The sequence below is a fragment of the Camelina sativa genome, chromosome 11 (genome assembly GCF_030686135.1).
Source record: "Camelina sativa cultivar CO46 ecotype springtype chromosome 11, ASM3068613v1".
Taxonomy (NCBI): Eukaryota; Viridiplantae; Streptophyta; class Magnoliopsida; order Brassicales; family Brassicaceae; genus Camelina; species Camelina sativa.
Window position 1 is genome coordinate 1,119,050 of NC_141890.1, and position 23,024 is coordinate 1,142,073.

The 23,024-nt window shown below is 35.5% G+C and overlaps 6 protein-coding genes and 2 pseudogenes across 11 annotated transcripts; 2 read left to right on the forward strand and 6 right to left on the reverse strand.

Annotated features, from left to right (window-relative positions):
- The first annotated feature begins 164 nt into the window (after positions 1-164).
- LOC104720957 (uncharacterized) lies at positions 165-4,290 on the forward strand. Its single transcript, XM_010438854.2, has 13 exons — positions 165-289; positions 685-751; positions 841-956; positions 1,062-1,115; positions 1,693-1,926; positions 2,029-2,176; positions 2,289-2,459; positions 2,555-2,707; positions 2,796-2,902; positions 3,006-3,084; positions 3,189-3,484; positions 3,567-3,683; positions 3,770-4,290. Exons 1-13 carry the CDS (start codon positions 204-206, stop codon positions 4,131-4,133), a joined length of 1,992 nt encoding a protein of 663 aa, XP_010437156.2. The 5' UTR covers positions 165-203; the 3' UTR covers positions 4,134-4,290.
- On the reverse strand, positions 4,271-5,709 carry LOC104720955 (uncharacterized). The gene is made up of 3 exons (XM_010438853.3): positions 5,332-5,709; positions 4,851-5,202; positions 4,271-4,757 (listed from the first exon to the last, which is right to left on the reverse strand). Exons 1-3 carry the CDS (start codon positions 5,652-5,654, stop codon positions 4,359-4,361), a joined length of 1,074 nt encoding a protein of 357 aa, XP_010437155.1. The 5' UTR covers positions 5,655-5,709; the 3' UTR covers positions 4,271-4,358.
- Positions 5,710-5,834: 125 nt separating this feature from the next.
- On the forward strand, positions 5,835-7,827 carry LOC104720958 (pentatricopeptide repeat-containing protein At4g38010 pseudogene; annotated as a pseudogene). The gene has a single exon (XR_015570901.1). The product of XR_015570901.1 is annotated as a pentatricopeptide repeat-containing protein At4g38010 pseudogene (transcript).
- A 71-nt stretch (positions 7,828-7,898) lies between these two features.
- LOC104720959 (dof zinc finger protein DOF4.7 pseudogene) lies at positions 7,899-8,993 on the reverse strand (annotated as a pseudogene). The gene has a single exon (XR_015570903.1). The product of XR_015570903.1 is annotated as a dof zinc finger protein DOF4.7 pseudogene (transcript).
- Positions 8,994-9,959: 966 nt separating this feature from the next.
- On the reverse strand, positions 9,960-11,502 carry LOC104720960 (cinnamyl alcohol dehydrogenase 8-like). 3 transcript variants are annotated; one of them, XM_087471592.1, is made up of 3 exons: positions 11,238-11,502; positions 10,456-11,123; positions 9,960-10,328 (listed from the first exon to the last, which is right to left on the reverse strand). In XM_087471592.1, the coding sequence occupies exons 2-3, from the start codon at positions 10,997-10,999 to the stop codon at positions 10,117-10,119; spliced, it is 756 nt and encodes a 251-aa protein (XP_087327718.1). In that variant the 5' UTR covers positions 11,000-11,123; positions 11,238-11,502; the 3' UTR covers positions 9,960-10,116. The 3 variants fall into 3 exon arrangements, with proteins under 3 accessions (XP_087327718.1, XP_087327717.1, XP_019087269.2); XM_087471591.1 differs by having other exon boundaries at positions 11,216-11,351; XM_019231724.2 differs by having other exon boundaries at positions 11,221-11,341.
- A 704-nt stretch (positions 11,503-12,206) lies between these two features.
- LOC104720961 (cinnamyl alcohol dehydrogenase 7-like) lies at positions 12,207-13,924 on the reverse strand. The gene is made up of 4 exons (XM_010438860.3): positions 13,665-13,924; positions 13,437-13,550; positions 12,682-13,349; positions 12,207-12,554 (listed from the first exon to the last, which is right to left on the reverse strand). Exons 1-4 carry the CDS (start codon positions 13,748-13,750, stop codon positions 12,349-12,351), a joined length of 1,074 nt encoding a protein of 357 aa, XP_010437162.2. The 5' UTR covers positions 13,751-13,924; the 3' UTR covers positions 12,207-12,348.
- Positions 13,925-14,954: 1,030 nt separating this feature from the next.
- On the reverse strand, positions 14,955-17,130 carry LOC147933517 (putative cinnamyl alcohol dehydrogenase 6; the record flags this gene model as incomplete). The annotated part of the gene is made up of 5 exons (XM_087471595.1): positions 14,955-15,128; positions 15,209-15,432; positions 15,508-15,797; positions 16,785-16,898; positions 17,015-17,130. Coding segments are annotated over 5 exons (918 nt in total), but the record flags the coding sequence as incomplete, so codon positions are not given.
- A 155-nt stretch (positions 17,131-17,285) lies between these two features.
- Positions 17,286-21,949, reverse strand: LOC104727508 (uncharacterized). 2 transcript variants are annotated; one of them, XM_087471593.1, is made up of 15 exons: positions 21,269-21,949; positions 20,974-21,100; positions 20,616-20,694; positions 20,340-20,455; positions 20,195-20,245; positions 19,980-20,099; positions 19,740-19,859; positions 19,332-19,650; positions 19,089-19,235; positions 18,883-18,989; positions 18,649-18,742; positions 18,415-18,556; positions 18,149-18,314; positions 17,923-18,039; positions 17,286-17,816 (listed from the first exon to the last, which is right to left on the reverse strand). In XM_087471593.1, the coding sequence occupies exons 2-15, from the start codon at positions 21,072-21,074 to the stop codon at positions 17,435-17,437; spliced, it is 2,061 nt and encodes a 686-aa protein (XP_087327719.1). In that variant the 5' UTR covers positions 21,075-21,100; positions 21,269-21,949; the 3' UTR covers positions 17,286-17,434. The 2 variants fall into 2 exon arrangements, with proteins under 2 accessions (XP_087327719.1, XP_087327720.1); XM_087471594.1 differs by lacking the exon at positions 17,286-17,816 and having other exon boundaries at positions 17,919-18,039; positions 21,269-21,754.
- Between the last annotated feature and the right edge of the window lie 1,075 nt (positions 21,950-23,024).

Sequence of the window (23,024 nt, forward strand, 5' to 3'; positions counted from 1 at the left end):
TTACAAGTCATATTAGACTTCTAATGTCAGAACTCAGAAGTCAAAGTAACTCCTAGTTAGGTTTTGGTGCACCTATTCCCGTTTAGTCTTGGACTTTGTTTAACAAATCAAACCACACACGCTTATAAATATGCATAGAAGTAAAGATCTTATTCTTAGTTTCTTACATTAATTATTTCGATTTAAAGATTTTGAAAGAGAAGATGGCTTCGCAGAAGAAGATAGCTTCCCTAATTATTTGTTTCCTTCTGTTGTTTCTTCTTCCCATCGCCTTTTCTGAGCCGACAAGGTCAGTTTAGTTTATTTTTCCTTCATATGTTTTATACAGTCAAACATATGTTTCATATGTTCATATGTGTATACACAAAAATTCACATGTTTTCTCACTTCTCAATTCTCATACATATTTCGTTGATTTTTGTTTGCTAGCAATTGTGATTCTCGTGTGAGTTCGAAGAATGTTTTTTCATAGAACTATAACGTGTGTACGTATATATGTTATTGAATTTGTGTATTAACTTGTAAGAGTCGATCTTGTTTTTGAGGTTACAGTTTCTTAAATTAGAAAAAAAAATTCTACTCTCCCTCTTTGCGTTAAGAGTTAATAAGAAATATGTATGCACACTAAGCGCTTTCAATTCAGTGCATTGACTTTAATTATGGGTAACTATTATAATTCTACAGGAACTTAGATGGAAGTGCAAGAGCTTTAACAGTGGAGCAGATAAAGAAAAGACATGGGACTCGAGAGGTATGGATTTGATGATATGCAATGTTATTTTTTTTAATCAATAATCGAATTATTAGTTGTAGATATAGAACTAATAATTTTTAATTCAGGTGGTAGTGGACAATGGAATTATCAGAGTCAGTTTCTCAAGCCCTGAAGGACTTGTAACTGGGATCAAATACAAAGGGATCGATAATGTTCTATCTCCCCATCTCCGAGCTCGAGGGTGATTATTTTTTCACTAAATTAATATTGTAGTAATCAAATATTATAAGCTTATGTCATGCAAGTACATAAAATTGTCCTGATTAATTAGTTTGGTTTAATGTAGGTACTGGGACCTCATGTGGCAAGGAGAAAACATTCGCCAGGGCGGCTTAGATCGGTAATTAACTACAGTCTAGTTTATGTTTTGTCTGATTTGTCAGTTAATAACTATTTAATAAAACAAACACACAAACACACGTTCACATTTATAGACCATGTATCTAACTTATACAAGGGTTTAATAAAGGGAGATTTTTAGAAATAGCACCAAAATAATTTTTTTTTCCAAATTTACCACAATATTTCTAAAATTCCAAAAATAACGCCACTTAATTATTCAAAATTAAATCCTAAATTCAAAATACTAAATCTTACCCTTCAAAACTATACCCTAAATGTGAAATTGAAAACCCAAACCTAAAAAAAAAAATTTTTAAAATTGATTTTAAATATTTTAATGTGTTAAAATAGTGCTATTTTTGGAAATTTATGGAATGTGTGCTATAATTGTCCATAAAACTTATTTTAGTGCTATTATAAGGTATTTCTCTTTAATAAATTAGTTTTCATGATGATTGTTTTTTATTTATAATTTTTTTTTCTTTTTTCCAAACAGAAATATGAAATGTGGCTAACTGACTAAATCCTTTTAATTTATACATATCGATCTAATCGTTATTTTTTTGGGGGTTCAGAATCGAAGGAACCAAATTTAGAATCATCAGTCAAACCCAAGAACAAGTGGAGATTTCGTTCTCTAGAACATGGAAGCGTGGTGATCCTCATATTCCATTAAACGTAGACAAGAGGTATATCATACGTGCAAATACTTCAGGAATCTACACATATGGAATCTTCGAGAGACTTCCCGAGTGGCCAGAACTCGACATGGGTTTAATTCGACTCGTTTTCAAACTCAACCCAGAGAGGTATCTTAAATTATACGATTCCAATGTTTTCTTATTTGCTTTTTTTTTTTTTTAATAGAAAATAGAGAGTTTATCTTAACTCCAAACAAAATGTGTATGTAGATTTCATTACATGGTGGTGGCTGATAACCGGCAAAGAGAAATGCCAACGGAGGCTGACCGTGACATCGATCGTGGCCATGCCAAGGCTCTTGGTTATAAAGAGGCTGTACAATTGACTCATCCTCATAACTCCAAGTTAAAAAACCAGGTACTTAGCTTATAGTATTTTGCATACTTTTGAAGTCACGTACGTATTATATATTTATTTGTTCGTGCATCCGAAATCTCTAATTTTGATTGTTAAATTGAATGATATTAAGGTCGATGACAAGTACCAATACACATGTGATATCCAAGACAACAAGGTGCACGGTTGGATCTCAACCAAGTCTCATGTCGGCTTTTGGATCCTCTCACCAAGCGGCGAATATCGCTCCGGTGGACCGATCAAACAAGAGCTCACGTCTCACGTCGGTCCGACATCCCTCACGGTAAGGAGATCCACCCAAAGCTAATCAGCAAAAGTTTAGTATAGTATATATTAATTCTTTTAGCTAGTTACTTAAATCAGTTTGAATATACGCAGACTTTTATAAGCGGTCATTATGTTGGTGCGGACATGAAGACACATTACGTAACTGGTGAAGCGTGGAAAAAAGTCTTGGGTCCTGTTTTTATCTACGTCAACTCTGACTCTATCAGCAATCCAGATTCATTATGGGAAGATGCCAAACGACAGGTTATTTTTATTTTATTTAATTCATCAATTAATTTTTAACGTAATTTACAAAGAAGAGACGCTAATTTTAGTTATTTTAATTTCTCAGACCGAAATAGAGGTCAAAGCCTGGCCGTACGATTTTGTAGCATCCTCTGACTTTCCTACTCGTCGCGAAAGAGGAACCGTCACCGGTCGTCTCCTAGTCAACGACAGGTATAGTTATTTGCATAAACAGATCGAATATTTATATTGATACTTTTTATTAATGGTATCTTTTTTTTTTGACAAATGTATATTTATTACAAATAAATTTTAGATTCTTGACGTCGGGAGGATCTGCATATGTCGGTTTAGCACCGCCAGGAGAAGCTGGTTCGTGGCAGACAAATACTAAGGTTTGGTGTTATTATTACACTTTGATCTCTCTTCTTTAACCTTTAATGAAACTTACTGAATTATCGATTACATGTATTATTGATCGTTGATCGTTTTATTTCAGGGATATCAATTTTGGACAAAGACTAACGAAACCGGTCACTTCACGATAGATAACGTCAGACCGGGAACATACAATATGTATGGATGGGTTCCTGGTTTTATCGGGGACTTTCTATACCAAAACCGTGTTGACGTAGCTGCAGGGTCAGAGATTAGTCTAGATAGAGTTGTGTACGAGCCACCTAGGAACGGTCCAACGTTATGGGAGATTGGTGTACCAGATCGAACCGCCAGAGAATACTTTGTACCAGAGCCATACAAGAATACAATGAACCCATACCTAGACCAAACTGACAAGTAAGTCTCTAAAATCCTCTTGTTCACATTGTTGCTAAACCGGTTTTGGGTCTGATAGTGTTCCGGTTTGGTTGTTTCACAGTTTTAGGCAGTACGGATTGTGGCAACGATACACAGAGTTGTATCCAAATCACGATCTCGTCTACACAATTGGAGCTAGTAACTATAGCCAAGACTGGTTCTACGCTCATGTCACAAGGTTAGAAGTTACATAAAAAAACAAAAAGTTTGAAACTTTCAGTGAATTCTTGAATAGACATTAACTTTAACTCACTTCTTCTGCAGGAAAACCGGTGATTTAACATACGTGCCAACGACATGGCAGATCGTGTTTCAGCTTCCATACGTAAATTGGCGAGGCAGCTACACACTGCAGCTAGCTTTAGCCTCGGCTGCACGGGCTAATTTACAAGTCTGGATCAATAACCAGAACACGTGGCCGTTTTTCTCAACAGGTATTATTGGAAAAGACAATGCTATAGCAAGACATGGAATCCATGGAATCTACCGGCTTTATAGCATCAGTGTCCCTGGAAGGTTGCTAAGAACCGGGACCAACACGATTTATCTTCGACAAGCTAAAGCAATAGGACCATTTGAAGGTCTTATGTATGATTACATTCGTCTAGAAGAGCCTTCTAGAGATTAGAATCATATAGTTGTAAAGATTTGGTTTTCTTTTTTTCTTTTTTTTTTTTTTTACACAATCGTTAGGAGATTATAGTTGTATATAGATCAAAGGGGTTTTTGGGATTTACTGAATTTGATCTATTCTTTTTAAATATATTTTTGTGAAATTTGATTTAGATTTTTTATATGATTGCTAATTTGCATAACTATAAGATTCACAAGTGTTTTTCTTTATATTTTGGTATTAAAAACCGGAACAAGATTGAAGCACGAACAAGAAAATGCCACCAGCAACAGAGACGTTAAGAGATTCAAATTCACCTGCCATGGGAATGCTCACAAGCTCGCATACTTTCCGTGACTGCTGAGACAAACCGTTCCCTTCACTACCTAAAATCAAGCATAAAGGCTTCTCTGCTACAGACTGAGCAAACTCTTGGTTAAGTCTGGAGACAGGTTTTGGTTTCTTAGTAGTAGTTGATGGATGACCAGCTAATAGCTTCATCTTGAACTCACGTTCTAGAAGCTTAAGGTGGTTCCAGTTGCCTGAAACTATAGGCAGTTGAAACGAAGCACCTCGGCTTGCTCGAAGTGCTTTGTCATTGAACGGATCACAACAACCCGGAAGCAGAAATGCACCATCCTATCATAAACATTAGCCATATTTATTATGATGATTCTCTCATTAGAGATAAAAAAATGAATTGAGAAGAAAGGCTGCTGATCATTTGTATACCCAATTAAAAGCCATTGCTGATCTGATTAACGTGCCAAGGTTCCCCGGGTCCTGTATGCTGTCTAGAACAAGAACTCGGTGAGCACAAGGGAACCATTTACTGCAGTCTTTGACAATGTCTTCATCATCTTTAAGATCAATGAAGCTGCTAGGGATTCTCATCAAGGCAATGGCTTCAACAGATTCAGTAGATTGCACACCAGAGAGTTTCTTCATAACCAAAGAACTTACTCGAACAGTTCGGATACTTAGAGACTCTAATCCTTGAGGAACCTGAGCTTCCTCGTGGAGAAGTAGACACTCAATTTCAGTTGTGATACCTAGCTTATGCTCTTGATAAATACACACTTCCCTGTGAACAGTGCATTAAAAAGTCATCTCCATCAAACTCAAATTCACATGGAAACACGAAATAATAACAAAAAGGAAACTACTTTAAGTAATCAAGAAACAGAGAGTAACAAGATCAGTGATGATTTACCTAATTGGGATAGCACCGACGACAAGAACAGAGCCATGAGCGTGGCGATAAGAGGAGCTTTGGCGGAGTTTCAGACAGTGTTTGACAAAAGGGTTTGAAGTGCTGGTAATGGAATTCACATGAGACGGCAGCGAAACTCTATTCTCCGGAGACTTATCTAAACTGTTGTTAATAAGAAGAAGTTCATCTGAAGGGTTTATTATCTGAATCTGGGTTCTCGGGAATTGAGCTGATGAAGCTCGAAGCTTTAAAATTGAGCTTTTATATTCAAATGGGAGACGCGGTGACGCAGATTGTGAAACGAAAGCACATCCGCAATGCATTGCCGTTTGCAACTAATCCGATTTCTACTTCTTCTTCTCCGGTGAAGCCAAGGCGGAGAAAGATGACTTAAGGCCTAACGGTTTCAGATTCTGTAGAAAAGCCCAATACATTAAAATAATTAGGCCCAATAATAAGCCCATTAAGTGATGCTTTTTTAACGGTACTCTCTCTTCGTCATCATCCTCTCTGTTTCTATCTTCGCTTCTTCTTCGTCTATGAATCCGCAAATTTGGTTCTTTTTGTGAATCGAACTCGTGTTACAAATGCAGATTTAACAGAGGAAACCGATACGTGATTGTTTGATCACTAATTAATATTGCGGCCAAGTTTTGTGATGCATTTAACGGAGAAATCAGTTCTTCTGGAATTGATCAGCCGATGCAGCACTCTTCGCGTTTTCAAACAGATACAGACTCAATTGATTTCTCGTGATATTCTTTGCGATGACTTATTTGTCAACAAATTCGTGACCTTTCTGGGCAAATCCTCCGATTTTGCAACTTACAGCTGTGTGATTCTCAACAGTATCCGTTCTGTGTTGACCTCGTTTCCATACAACACGCTTTTATCAAGCTACGCGGTCTGTGATAAACCACGAGTGACGTTTCTTGTTTACAGAACGTTTGTGAGTAACCGGTTTACACCGGACATGTTCACGTTTCCTCCAGTTTTCAAGGCTTGTGGGAAGTTTTCAGGGATCGGAGAAGGGAAACAGATTCATGGAGTTGTCACGAAGATGGGTTTTTCAGATGACATCTACGTGCAAAACTCGCTTGTTCATTTATATGGAGTTTGCGGAGATTCAGGGAGTGCATGTGAAGTGTTCGATGAAATGCCTGTGAGAGATGTAGTTTCGTGGACTGGTATTATAACTGGTTTCACGAGGACTGGGTTGTATAAAGAAGCTTTAGATACGTTTTTAAGGATGGATGTTGAGGCTAATTTGGCTACTTATGTTTGTGCTTTGGTCTCGAGTGGGAGGGTAGGGTGTTTAAGTTTAGGAAAAGGAATCCATGGATTGATTTTAAAAAGGGCGTCTTTGATCAGCTTAGAGACTGGTAATGCTCTTATAGATATGTATGTGAAATGTGAGCAATTGTCTGATGCGATGAGAGTTTTTGGTGAATTGCAAAAGAAAGATAAAGTTTCTTGGAATAGTATGATTAGTGGGTTGGTTCAATGCAAAAGGCCTAACGAGGCGATTGAATTGTTTTCTCGGATGCAAACGTCTTCGTGTATAAAGCCAGATGGGCATATACTTACAAGTGTTCATGAGTATGTTGTAAGCGCTGGAATTAAATGGGATACACATATTGGAACCGCGGTTGTTGATATGTATGCAAAATGTGGTTACATCGAAACAGCTCTGGGGGTTTTCAAGGGAACTAGAAATAAGAATGTGTCTACTTGGAATGCTCTGTTAGGTGGTTTAGCTCTCCATGGACATGGACATGAATCCCTTCAATATTTCGAAGAAATGGTTAACCTCGGTTTTAAGCCGAACCAGGTAACTTTTCTTGCGGTTTTAAACGCTTGTTGCCACGCTGGTTTAGTCGAAGAAGGTAGAAGATGTTTCCATAAGATGAAAACCAGAGAATACAATCTATCTCCTAAGTTAGAGCATTATGGATGCTTGATTGATTTACTTTGTAGAGCTGGATTGCTAGATGAAGCACTAGACATCGTTAAAGCAATGCCGGTTAAACCAGATGTGCGTATATGTGGAGCTATTCTTAGTGCTTGTAAGAGTAAAGGGACATTAATGGAGCTTCCTAAAGATATATTGGATAGTTTTTTAGAGATGGAGGTTGAAGATAGTGGTGTGTATGTGCTTCTGTCTAATATTTTTGCTGCTAATAAAAGATGGGATGATGTTTCAAGAATTAGGAGGTTGATGAAGGTAAAAGGTATCTCGAAGGTTCCAGGATCAAGTTCTATAGAGAAGTTCATAGCATAGAACAATGATGATGTATGTATGTATGACAATGATCATCATTCAATCATATATGAGAATGTCTGACAAACATAAGAGAGGAGTTCATGAGTTTCTCGCATGTCTCTGCCTAAAGCTGAACTTGTCCTCTTCTACTTCACGTTCCTCTCGCTTCTTCACCTTATTATATGTGTATATAATATTATTATAATTATAATATCTATGCAGTTTACATGCTACATGATTCTTGATTCAGCGATTGATAATTTATTGTTTCCTCAAGAATGATTAAAAAAAATCAAAAGTTCCATTTTTTTCTAACTTGGAAATAATTAAGCAATTTATTATGCTAAAAATTACAACAAAGGGAAAATTAATACTAGTGTTTTTTCATCCATAGCTTCTGCATGCTTGCTACAATATTAGAGACTAATAATGGTAATTGGTAGTGATAATTAGAGCATAGCATTATTATTAGCATTATGGTACCAATTCCCCAAATTTCCCTCACCATCACCGTTATCTCCATGACTGCCACTTGTTGCTCCTCCTCCTCCCATGGCGGATCTATCGAAACCCCAATCCTTCGAAGGAGGGATCAACTCTCCGTTCTGAAACATAACCGGTTTCTCGTTAACCGGGAGAGAATCTTGGTGAATCATGGAAGCGATGAGTCTCTGTTGTTGAAGCTTCAGGTGCAAATCTTGGTTGAAAGAACTCAAAGACTCGATAGAAGAAGAAGACGCAAGGTTGAAGTTAGGATCCAACGGAAACATGTAGCCGGAGAATCCACCGGAACTCATCATCATCATCGTCGTCGTGGAAGGATGGTTTCTTACTAGCTCTCGAGAAGACGATGACGTAGTCACGTTCGAGAACAGAGGAGGAGAAGAGATGACGTGGAGGCTGCAAGGCTTGTTCTTGTTTCGGGTTGAGCCACCGACGGGGACGTTACGGAGGGCGCCTCCGCGTGTCCAGTAACGGCGACAGTTCTTGCAGTAGTGACGTGGCTGAGACAAGCTGTAGTTGTTGTAGTAGCAGAATTTGGTGTTGACTGAATCACATCTCGGACACTTCAGGACCGGCTGCGTCGTCGCCGGAGACGACGGTTCTTTGTTATTGATCTGACGTGGTGGCTTCGTCATAGTCTTGATCCTCCGTGGTTTGAAGCTGGAGGTGTTGCTCTGATGGGATGACGTCATCATGATATGGGGCAAGAGGGATGGTGTAATATGGGGGCAAGAGAGGGGAGATTGGTTCTTGTGATTTCTATGAATCTTCATATGTATATATATGAACGCATTGACGTATATAAAATATATGCTTGCACGCTTATTGTATACATATGTATATTTTAATTTAGGTATTAAACCGAATGTGCATATTCTAAATAAAATGTTTTTTTCTTCTTCTTCTTCTTCTTTTTTTATATCATATCAAATTGGTATCTGGCTAGTTATATAAGTATGTGTTATTCAACTTGTAGTTGTTGCATATCGCCATGGATACGTAGGCGTTAGCATTAATCGTATAGCTAGGTGAAAAAAGCGTGACCGTCATCGTGAAATAGCCAAATATTGAATCTTCTGGCAAGGAAGTATCTCTGGCCAAGCCAGTTTCTTTTAGTATTAAATACGGTTAATTAACATATACAGTATATAGATTAAAGTTTTAGTCATATTTTATATATTAATAAGGGTTTAACAGTGAGCACCACTCAATTCATATGCAGGTTTTGTTGCAGTGGGTTGACTGGGTTCTGTATTTGTTAAGAATTATTTAAGCTGTTCCTCTAGTTGAAAAATTCACCAATTCTAAATATCTAAATTAATTCATCCAGTTCTAAACCTTGATATATATATATATATATGCTCTTATATTATTATATGATGTAATATTCAGACAAGACAAGATAAGATCGACCTAGGGAAGAGCTAGAGAGTGAAGGAGAGATGAGTGGTAAAAGGTACGAGGTAAAGAAAGGGAAGCCATATCAAGGAGTGGAGTGCTTTACGCATTGGGAACAAAGTCGAACTTCACTGTCTCCCCTCTCTTGTTGGAAGCAACACAACAACACAAGTCGTACGTATGATTCATTTATTATCCTCTTTGACTTTTCACTTCTATTGCTCTTCCATCAAATATGAAGATAACTAATTGTCAGTTTGTCACACATTAGCTTGAAAATTTTATTATCAGGTTGATAGAACTCGCCTAATGAGTAATGATAAACTGATTATTTTAACACAGTTAATTGATTTTGATTCTTTCATCTAAAGGATCTCATCGATACACACTCGAGTGTTATCTATAGAAATCTTAGATATTTACTAATTGATCATACTTGGGTTACCCTAAAAATTTTATCATATAGAGAAACTATAATATTCAAGTTCATTAATTTGATTAAAGCATACCACACAGTCATACAACCTCCCCAGGAACCAACACGAAACTTAAATACTACGACAAACCAAACAAAGGAAATAAAAAAACAGCTTTGGGGAAATTTTAATGTTAAGTGTGACTTATAAATTAGGAGAAGGCTTCAAAGTGTTGGCAACATCAATCACAAATCGGTACCTAACGTCGGCCTTCTCAAGCCGCTCCATGGCGGTGTTGACATAATCCGCAGAGATAAGCTCAATATCCGCCGTGATGTTGTGTTTCGCGGCCATATCCATCATCTCCTGAGTCTCTTTTATCCCTCCTATCAAACTTCCAACTACCATCTTCCTCTCTCTATATATAAAAAATAACATAACCACAACACACACACAAAATCCATGTCATTCTCGCGATTCATTGACTAAACACTACAAATTTAGCACATGCATGTAAAATTAATATAGGGATTAGTTTGTTACCAAAGATGAGAGGCAAGACAGGTAGCTCGAGTGGCTTCACCGGTGCACCAACCATAACAAGCTTTCCCTTATGCTTCAGCAAACCGAGCAATGGAAGAAGCGGATGAGTCGCAGATACAGTATCAATTATACCGTCCATAGTCCCCATTGCATCCTTTACCTGCTTCGGGTCACGGCTCACCAAGAAGGTATCGGCACCAAGCCGATTAATCGCCTCGTCTCTCTTACCCTCCGAAGTGCTGATAACCGTAACTTTACAACCCATAGCCTTGGCAAATTTCACTCCTACATGACCCAAACCGCCTAATCCTACCACACCGATGTGCATACCGGGTTTGTCGAGCCCATGATACTTCATAGGGGAATAGACCGTGATCCCGGCGCATAGTAGCGGCGCGGCAGCGTCCATGGGAAGATTGTCGGGAATACGAATGACGAAACCTTCGTCGCAAACCATGTGGTCGGAGTAACCACCACATGTTATGGTGCCGTCGTAGTACTTGAATCCGTACGTTTGGATCAATTTTGGACAGTAGTTTTCCATGCCTTCGGTGCAGTTGTCACATGACCCGCACGAGCCGACCAAGCACCCAACTCCGACGTTGTCTCCGGTTTTGAATTTAGTCACGTTGGCTCCAACTTCAGTCACCACGCCGACGATCTCATGCCTGAAAAATTTAACATTCGGATTTAATATCAGCGTTAGAGCAAAAAAAGAATTTAATTCACTTGGAAAGATTTATCAAAATAATAATCAAACCGGACATAGTTGAGAGATTAACTTCAATGAACATGAATTAAATGCGACGAATTAGGACAGAGTAGAGATAAATATGAGCCAGATGACGAAGCTTATCGTGGATCTTTTGTCCACTATTTCTAAATGCTTCTTAGTGTATTTTTGTCTAAAATCCGAAAGAAGTGACCAAAAAAGGAAATAATTCTAAAAGTCGTACAAAATACCAGATTAGATTCAAAAGTAAGTGTCTAGTTTGATTTTATTTTATTTTTGATGTCACTTATTATAGTTGAGAAGTTTTAGATAATAACGAGGAGAGACAAAATGCCTTAATATAGGAGATGATTGTGGAAACGATGTGATTTGGTGCAATAAAGACTTGCCGACTCGGTCTTTTCTTCCTTGTTTAGTTTCTTGGTAATTATTTATTTTTCAATTATTGAAATCAAATGCACAGAAAAAAAAAAAATCATGTTTTCCGTACTAACATTGTGATTTTTTTTTTCAGGACCACGAAAATAATGTTGTCAAATAATACGGACCACTATTATACATATATACATATATATATATGTAATAAGACCTTTTTAATTTGAACATTATTTGGTCAAACTCAACAATGTATTTTGCAATTTTGTTCACGTGTGTCGTGGTCCATATGTATCGTATTCTTCTAAAACCGTGTATACACTGCTAACTGCTAAGGTTGGAATCATTTAAAGTTTTCTACTAATATACATACATGCACTTGCTCGATTAATTAATACTCGAAAAAACTAGTTTAAATTTACTAGTCTTACTAAATTTGACCAATCTCTTAGTACTTTCTAGTAATCCTTTTAATTAAATCATACTGTTTTCATTAATTTCTCGGGTTGGTCAAACAACACTGCTTCTATCATTCACACCCTAACACTTTAATGTTCTATTTAACAGAAATATCGACTACATTTCATTTTAAATATTAAAATATTTTCAATTAAAATCTTTAAATTTGATAAAGCACATGCTGTAGTAGTAGATTATCTTATTCAAGTTTACTAATTTGATAAAGCACATGCTGTAGTAGTAGATTATAGTAATACACAAAACTTATTACAACAAACCAAACGAGGAACAATGCTTTGTGGAAATTCAAACTTTAAGCTGTATGTCTAATGAGTAGGCTTCAACGTGTTGGCAACATCAATCACAAATCGGTACTTAACGTCACCCTTAGCGAGTCGTTCCATGGCAGTGTTGACATAATCCGCAGAGATAAGCTCAATATCCGCCGTGATATTGTGTTTTCCAGCCAAGTCCACCGTCTCTTGCATCTCCTTTATACCTCCTATCATACTTCCTACCACCATCTTCCTCCCTATTACACGACCATGCACAAAAGAAAAAGGAAATAAACATATTCCAATTTTTTTTCGACTGAATCAAAAACATATCATGTAAGATAACATTTAAAGATGATTGGCAAATGCCAAATAGGCTCGTACCGAAGATGAGAGGGAACACCGGAAGCTCAAGTGGCTTGGTAGGTGCACCAACCATAACAAGTTTTCCCTTATATTTAAGCAGACCAAGCAGTGGAAGAAGCGGATGGGTCGCAGATACGGTATCAATTATACCATCCATAGTCCCAAATGCGTCCGCCATTTGTTTTGGGTCACGGCTCACCAAGAAGGCATCTGCACCAAGCCTATTGATCGCTTCCTCTCTCTTACGCTCCGAAGTACTAATAACCGTAACTTTATTACCCAAAGCCTTGGCAATTTTCACTCCTACATGACCCAAACCGCCTAGCCCCACCACACCAATGTGCATACCGGGCTTGTCGAGCCCATGATACTTCATTGGGGAGTAGACCGTAACTCCGGCACAGAGTAGTGGTGCGGCACCATCCAATGGGAGATTGTCAGGAATACGGATAACGAAATCCTCAGCACACACCATGTGGTCGGAGTAACCACCACGGGTCATGGTGTCGTCGTAGTCTTTGCCTCCGGATGTTAGGATCATCTTCGGACAGTAATTCTCTTCGCCATCACTGCAGCTGTCACATGACAGGCACGAGCGGGACATGTAGCCAACTCCGACTTTGTCTCCAGTGTTGAATTTGGTCACTTTGGCTCCAACTTCAGTCACAACGCCCACGATCTCATGCCTGAATAGTAGTATCAAAGCTATTTCAAAGATTCAGTTTTAAAATAAAATCTATTATTTGTTTTGGAGTACAGAAATTTTGTCTTACCCTGGGACAAGAGGATAGGTAGTGAAGCCCCATTCGTTTTTGGCCATACATAAATCAGTGTGGCAAATTCCACAGAACAACACTTTGAACCTTACATCCTTTTCTGCCGTCTCCCTATATACATTAAAATTTAAAACTCAAACAAAACTTAATTTCAATAGAACAAAAAAAACAATTTATCGGATATCATGCGATACAAAATCGTTAGAGATTAATATATTCGTTAACCTTCTAGAGAAACTGAAAGGAGAGAGAACTCCTGATTCGTCTTTCGCGGCCAAGCCAAACGCCTCCTTCTCAAGAACCTTTCCCATCTTGAAAAAAAAAAATAAGAGAATGGGACTGAGAGATTTTTTTTGAGTGACACTAGTAATTGAGAAGTTTCGATACAATGATATATAAGAAAGACGTCGGATTTTATACAGGAAAAGGATTTAATATAATTTACAAGGACCATACTCACCACGTCCACGAGAATAGATGGTCCCTAATATGGTAACTCAATTTCGTACTAATAGTACTAGTGTGATGTCGTTAGTCAGGGTCATATCAACTCACCAATTTGATACTGATGTGTTCATCAATAATGCAGTTGATTTTTCTGCTGATTTAAAGCTACGGTTGTATGGTCGTTCTCTTATTTTTTTTTCAACTTTGTCATGTAATATGGTCCAGAGGTGACAATTACTGCATGTAGGGAGAGATACCTTCGCAAAGCAAAATTTTAAAGATCCACGCACATGGAACTTAATTCAACCACATGCGTGAGACCATTTTTCTCCATACCCAGTCTTATTGATATATTTCTATATTAGTTTATTTCACCAATTAATAAAATAAGATGATAGGTATAAAACTGAAATTAAATTAGAAAATCTGCATTCAAAATATTAAATGACATTTATGTAATGCAACCAAACTAAAGATGAAAAATAAATATGTAATAGTTTTTCCGCTTTCAAATTAGTTAAGTCCCATCCATTGGATAATATATACATATTTAAAATTTGAAACGAGTTTGAGCGTTACGTTCGGTTCATACATTTCAATGTCGTCAATACATCTCTAAATCATAACCACTGGGATTACATTCACTTGATCATACTCTATTTATAAAAAGAAAAAAAAACAGACCAGGGTTGAAATCCAGATTATTGTTTATTTGAATACGCATCCAACCACATGAAGTTTAGTTAAGATTGAGTTACTGTTGCCAAAAAATCAAGGTCTAGTAGCAGCCAATGTGTTAGCAATGTCGATGACAAATCGATATCTAACGTCCCCTTTCGTGAGTCTATCCATGGCGGTGTTCACATAATCCATGGATATGATCTCAATTTCTGCTTTTATGCCATGCTCCGCCGCAAAATCAATCATCTCTTGTGTCTCTTGCATTCCTCCAATACCACTTCCCGCTACGGATTTTCTTCCTGTTGCATAAGGGTTCGTCAAAGTACTTAAATAGTCTAGGTATGAAAAGTTGAATATTTTAACTAATCTTATATAACGGTTTATTACTTAGGGTTCTAGATTAATACCTATGATTAAGGAAAATGCAGATAGATCGAATGGCTTCTTCGTTGCACCAAGTAGAACAAGTTTACCGTTGGATTTGAGTAGTCCAATTAAAGGTGAAATCGAATGCGATGCAGAAACAGTATCAATTATGCCATCCATTGTTCCCATTGCGCCCTAACATAAATTTAAAATCTGATAACATTTTTTTACATTTTATATGCATAACAATATATATATGCATGGTTTAAGATTACCTTCATTTGGTCTTCATCAGTACTAACCAAGAACCCATCAGCTCCAAGAGTTTCAAGAGCATCTTTAGATTTCCCAGAGGTGGAACTAACCACCGTGACTCTAGTCCCAAATGCTTTTGCAAATCTCACCCCAATGTGTCCAAGACCACCTAGCCCCACGATTCCTATGTGTTTATCTGGTCCTGCCAATCCGAAGTACTTCATAGGACTGTACACCGAGATGCCTACATATAATATGTTACTTTATATTATTGAAAATGTCGCGATAATTTAATATTACCATATTTAATTTATATTACCTGCACAAAGCAAAGGTGCGGCCGAAGCTAGAGGCAACGAGTGTGGAATTTTGACGGCGTAACGTTCATCGACGACGATGTGGTCAGAGTATCCACCGTAGTTAACCGTTCCGTCGTGGTGAACTCCGTTATAGGTTGCGACTGCTTTGGTGCAGTAGTTTTCTTGATCTTCACGACAACTCTCGCACGCGCGGCGGGAATCTACTATGCATCCAACACCAACTTTGTCTCCAAGATTGAATTTTCTTACTTTGCTCCCTATCTCACTCACTTCTCCAACAATCTCATGACTGCAGTAACAACATTAATAACAAAAAAAAAAACTGATTAATGTTAATCTTTTTGAATTTTAAACTAAATATATCATCATAAGATTTCAAACAGTTGACTTTTTAAAAAATAAGAGAAAAATGAATAAAGATATTATTTTTGATAATTTTCAGTGAAAGTTATATACTATTTACAATTTTTATGTTTAGTCATAATTTGGTTTTAGGAATCAATTTTTTTTTTTTGAACAAAGGGATGAGTTGTTTAGTTACATGATATAACTCACGCTTAGTTTGTGTTGCACTTATAATATCTTCATAACGTTCAGTTTTGATCTGTGCGTGTAGATTTTTATTATAATAAAGTCATAAAGAAATCAACTTTAAGTGATGAATCAATGAATGATGGTAATAATGGAGGTGAGTGCTCATTTTGGCAAAACTTATTTGAGTGTAATAATTAATTTATCTGCCAAAATGTTTTTTTCAACTATATATAAAATCGATCTAGCCGAAAGAAAAGAGCTAAGTAAGTGCTCCACTATTAACAGTGGACAAACTAGAATTTGCCACATTTAGTTCCACTCAATAATAATCCTGATCTCTAATAATTAAGTAATTTACCAACCAAATCCACTATTTTAATACATTCTGAAACATATGTTAAAAATATCATTTCACCTACCAAATATTTTCTTGCATATCATACAAGCCAAATTCGGGGTTCTTAACTAGATCTTCATTTATCGAAGTTTATATTGTTTATAATCGTAATTGTGAATTCTATTATTCAATAGTGGTGGAAACTGTGGATCTAATCTCTCTTTTTTTCTTTTTTGGACAAAAACTGTGGATCTAATCAAAATCAATCTTAACATATTAAAAAAAAAAAAAAAAAAAAACAAAGATCACTAGGACTGTGATATAACGATACATAATTAAAAAAAAAAAACGATACAATTAAAGAAGAATTTACGAAACAGTGAAAAAGAAAAAAAAGTTGCGTACCCAGGAACCAAAGGGTAAATAGAGGAATGCCATTCGTTCTTGAGACAATGAAGATCACTATGACATATTCCACAATACAACACCTTCACTCTCACTTCCTCCGCTTCTGTTTTCCTGTACATTGTCACCATGTACGTAAACATCATCACTATGACTAAATTAAACAATCGATCCATCATCATGCACATGCATGTGTAATAACACCATCATGATCACAGAGGCAGCGTTACCTTCTAGAAAAGACAAAGGGAGAGAGATGGCCTGAGGAGTCTCTTGCCCTCTTCTGATGATGAAGATCTCTCCATCTGCTCTCACTCTTTTTTATTTCTATTGTTTTCGAACAATTTTAATTAAGGGACCGGAGTAGCCAGCTATCTTTTATATAATAAGAATGAGAATACAAATTAGATCCAAACGCTGCCGTTTCATTGTAGAAGTTTGACTTTAGGTCTCTCATACCATAACATAATTAAATATATTATACACTAAATAATATCATGATAATTAAAGTTGTAATATTTGATATAATTTTTTTTCTTGTCAACTATAGAATTGATACAATTTTAACCCATTCATCACCGTTGTGTAAAACAAAAGATCTAATTATAATTTTACTTCTAACAAACTAATCTAAAAAATAATCCCTCCCATCAACACCCATATATATCAGACTCGGAAGGACCTTCCAAACGAAGATAATCATACATTACACCTGAAAAAGAATCAAATCCGTTCCGACCGTGAATAAGATAAATCGTATTATTACCAACCCTAAGAAACTTTCCATGGACATCGATATTGTATAATTTGTACAACCCATGAATCCCATGCCTCGCGATCGCGTTATCCCGACCTATTAGCCCAGAGATAAAAACAGGTTCGGAATCAGCTTCGTTGACCCGAACCATTAGATTAACAGTTGTGGCTGAAGCCAAAGCTATTCGAAGTGTGTAGCTTCCAGTTTCAGTCACTGCTTTTAAGTTGAACTTAATTTGCCATGTCGTTGCTTGATGTCTCCCGTTTCCATCTTTCCTATATATATTACAGGAAATATATTATTTGTATTAATGTCTGAGATTACTGTGTAACTCAACAACATATTTTGGATCGATCGATCATCAAAATATATTTTTATTACCTGTTGACATGTGCATAGAACCAGTCTTTTTTATAGTCGCTCACTCCAACAATATAAACAAGATCGTTTCGTGGATACAAATCACTGTAACGATCCCATAGACCATATTGTCTAAATCTGTATTATTACATTAAATTAATTAAATAAAACACCATTAATTAGTATATTAAAATAAAACACCATTTCGTAAACAATAAATGGATGAGTTAATGCTTAATTCTGTTACCTGTCTTCAGAATTTGAGTTACTAAGATAGAGTTTGGTCAAAAGGGTTGGGTCCGGATCTGGGATATAGAACTCTGCGGCGGTTCGATCCGGTTCTCCGATCTCCCACAATGTCGGACCGTTCGTCGGTGGCTCGTACACTATGGGTCCTACGTTTATCTCCTCACCTATATAAACCAAACCAAACTTGGGCCTATTAATGGACCTCATCTATTCTTCAGCTGTGGCCCATCTTAAACTTAATAATGGAGATAACAATGTACGTACCGGGTGTGATGGTAATGTCACGTTCGTATTTATAGTCACCGATAAATCCAGAAACCCACGCGTAGAGACTATAATTTCCAGGTCGAACATTCGCTATTGTGAACATCCCAATATTGTCTGCTCGTGTCCAAAATTGATATCCCTTTGTCCAGATTTTGTTGTAAAGGGGAAAATTAAAATCCGCTAGTTTCGTCCGATTGACATTGATACACTGAGTAAGTCACGTAGTAGTACCTTGTTTTCGGTTTGCCATGAACCAGCTTCACCAGGTAATGCTAATCCCACAAAAGCAAATTTCCCGAATAAGTTTGTGTTCTTATAGTTGTACCTACAGTTTTTTTTTTTTTTTTTTTTTTTTTTTTTTTTTTTTTTTTTTATATAATAATTTCTCATATTAGATTGAAAAAACATTATTTTGAAGATATATCATTGCATGTAAGAACAATCAAAGAGATATAATTATTTTACCTGTCTTTGACAAAGAATTGACCCTGAACTGTTCCTCTTTGGTGACGGAGAGGGTAATCTACTGACTTCACGAAATCATAAGGCCAGCTTTGGACCTCGGAAACCATCTATATAGATAAATATTTTTTAAAACCGTTATAACGATAATCATAATGATATAACATAAAATCGAATGAAATAATGGGTCACTGATATGGTAACGAGACCTGTCGTTTCGCATCGGTCCAAAGAAGATTACGAGAAGAGGCAGAGTTGAGATAAACAAAAACAGGACCAAACACCTTCTTCCACGGCTCCTTGCTTTTATATGTTGTGTTCATATCTTTTCCCGCGTAGTGTACACTTGTGAACATCTTTTCAAACACACACACAAATCGTAAAATCGAATAAGAAATGAAACATAAAAATACATTAAAAGAGGATATGTGTACTCAGTAGTCAGTACTCACAGAGAGAATGGTGGGACCCATATGAGAAGTAAGATCTTGTTTGACGGGGCCACAGACACGGAACTCATCGCTGGGAGTAATCATCCAGAACCCAACACGTTGGTCTGACGATATCCAACCGTGTACTTTGTTGTCTTTGCCTTCCATTGAGTACATGTACTTATCGTCTACCTGCCCTTTAAGCATATGATTTTGTGGATTTATTAATTGAACAGCTTCTTTGTAAGCCAATGGTCTAGCACGACCATTGCGGATATCTCGATCTACTCCGGAAGGCATAATTTTCTGCCGATCATCCGATACAGCCATGAAATCGAATCTGCAACATTGTAAAAAAAAAAAAAAGATTATTATTCTTCATTCGTAGCAATATTAGCTTAAATATGATAAAACACAATTAATGGTTACTTTGTTGTGTTAAGTTTGAAGACGATTCTGGTTTGGTCCATGTCCACTTCAGGCCAACCTTTCAACCTCTCCAACACAGCGTACATGTGTACTCCCGATACACCACTTCGAATAATATATCTTTAAAGAGAAATATTCTCGATTATAGTTAATCGTCTTATATATAATTTCACTTCTCCCGGAAAGAAAAAAAAAAGTTAATAACTACTGTTTTTTTTCTTCTCTTGCAAATTGACATACCGTTTGTCTACGTTTAATGGGGCTACTGAGCCCCGTTGAGAGATGCTCCATGTTCTCGAAAATGAAATTTCGACATGCTCACTTGTTTGATTTACAATATCGAATTTTGTCCCTACTAAACTGTTAGATCATAAGATTTTATATGATATATTTGTGAGTTTTCGATTGAGAAAGGTATATAATCAAAAAGATAGGAAGAGAGATTCGGAACTTACTAATCGATTAACGGTATTTGTCCTCGTTCATACCATACTAGGTCCCAATACCTATATATATATAGTGGTTAAGTTATATAAGACGAAAACTCTTGTAACCTTTCTCACGTGCTATATATAAAATTAAAATATATATGTATCCTACCCGCGATTTTCGATTTGGTCGTTCAACACATTGTTAAAGCCATTGTACTTGATTCCAGTTATTAAGCCTTGTGGACTTGAGAATGTAACTTCGATGATACCGTTATCAACGATCACCTTAGTCAACAAAAAACTAAGCATCATAAATCTCATATACAACCATTTTCCTTGGACCGAAATACTCTATATATAAAAAGAATATAACGTTCTTGACTTCTAATAGCATAACTAATTAAACCAAAGATTCAGAAGATGAAATTAGACATTTGGACCGTACTTGGTTACGACCAACTTTCTTAAGCGTGACCGGGGGAGAAGCATGTGTTTGGCCCAGTTTTGCAATGTTCAATTTGTTTCTGTATTAAGAAGAATTGCAATTATGAAAGAAAAATAATAATCAGAATGTTCACTTGAATATGTGTAGATCCATAGAACCAATAATTCATTGACCACATATATTACGAGATAACAAATTAAACACAATTATTCTCTCTTATTTTTCCTAAAAAAATTTTCTTTGTAAAAGACAAGTCGTCTTACAACGATCTAAGTAAATTTCAACAATCTTATATACAAAATTTTGTAGAACCCGCCGATTCAGTTAAAAGACACAGAAGTTAAGAGCGCATACGTACCGTGATGATGATTGAGAATGAACACCTTGAAGAAAGAAGATGAGTACGAAAAGTTTAGTCATGAACCGACCAGCCTTCATTTCCGGAGCTCCGTATTCCATCTCCTCCGATTCACCAAAACCTCCGACTAAGAGAACAGTAAATGAGACAATATTTCTTACAACTTAAAATGATATTTAAGACACATGACTATTACTAGGTCAACCTCTTGTATAAACTGTGATCATATGACTACTGTCCAAACTCCTTTGACATTTAATATATCACTACAATATATATGTAAACATGCACGTACTTTTCACTTAGGAAAATTTCCGTTTATCTTCTCTTTCTTGGATTCCTTTGCATTCCTTTGCAGCTTAATTTGTTCTCTCCACCGAAAAAGTTATATCTCTCCAATTTAACCTTATAACCACACAAAAAAAAAAGAAAAAAATCTCTCGTAAAATTTGTTACTCACCTAACCATTTTATTAATTTCTACGTAACGAAAACAGAGATCACAATCTGTTACGACGCAGATACAAAGGCGTAGGAGCTGCTAGGTGTGTATATTTATAATTTGTCCATGAAAGCTAAAAAAAATAAACTCCCTCAAATCTGTTTCCTTTTACTTTTGTGAAATGAGGGTAAGTTAAGAAACTATATATATGCACACGATATCTTTATTTCCAAATTTGACATCATTTTAAAAAAAAACTTCAAGTAATAGGTTATGCCCAAGTGTACTCAATATTTTATTTTATTGGGGGTCAAATTATTTATGTAATCAATATTTGTATATTTTTATGACCAAGACTATTATAAGGATATATATTTATTTTTGACTAAGACTACTACAAAAGTTATTTTTTCTAATTAAAGATTTGTTGATTTTTATTGACAATAATCCAGATAAACACATATTCCAGAGAGGAAATATTGGATTAAATAGTTATAAATTTTGAAAATAATACTCCTTCTTTTATTTAAAGATTGATGTTTTGACATTTTCACATATATTAAGAAAAAGTTAAAGTTTTATATATAAATTAAGTTATATAATTATTATTTTTTTGTAGAAAGAGAAAGAATAAACCTTACATAATATGCCATGTGTAAAAAATATAAAATAAAAAAATCATTTAAGTTTTTTAAATATACAACATCAATCTTTTAAGAATAAAAAAAATCATAAAACATCAATCTATGAGGAACAGGAACAGATGGAGGGAGTATATTACAAAGTGTTAAAAAGGACATGAACCTATTAACGCATTGCTAATAATTCTAAATTTTGAATCAAAAACTTTTGAAAATGAATTTAAGAGTTTTAAGATCTTTCATCAAAGATGAGAAGGAACATAATTGTTAAATAATCAAATCCAACAAATCTGAATTCAAGTCATAAAAATTTAGTTTAGTGATATATACTATTAAATAGAGGTACATGCATGCTTATAATACTGATATATTTTATTAATAGGAGAATTTTAAAAATACCCTTTTTGTAATACTATTTTTCAAAAATATCCCTTTTCAAATTTTACCAAAAAAAACCACTAAAAATTTGTAAATTTTTAAAATTTGTGTGTAATCTTATAAATATATACACAAATTACTTTTATATGTTTGTAATTTGTTTATATATTTTATAAATACAATATAAATACATTTTAAAAACTGTTTAAAAATCTTTTAAAAACCTTGTAAAAACCTTTTAAAATGTTTTAAAATTTTATAAATATTTGGATCGAGTTTAGAGGTAGTAATTATTATCTAAAAATACCTTGTGAACCATATAAAACTTTCTATTTTCATATTTAAAAAAAGATATTTTGAAAATATATAGATAAAATGAGTATTTTTGAAAAGGGATACACCAAAAAAGTTATTTCTCAAAAAATCTCTTTATAAATAGATAAAATATGTAGGGGAATCAAACAACACTTTTTTTTCATAACTCCTAATATTTAAACAATACATTTTATTTAGCCGATGAGTCAACCTTTTTTTTTTGTTTTTTTTTGTGAACACGATGAGTTAACCTATCATAATAAATTATGCATAAAA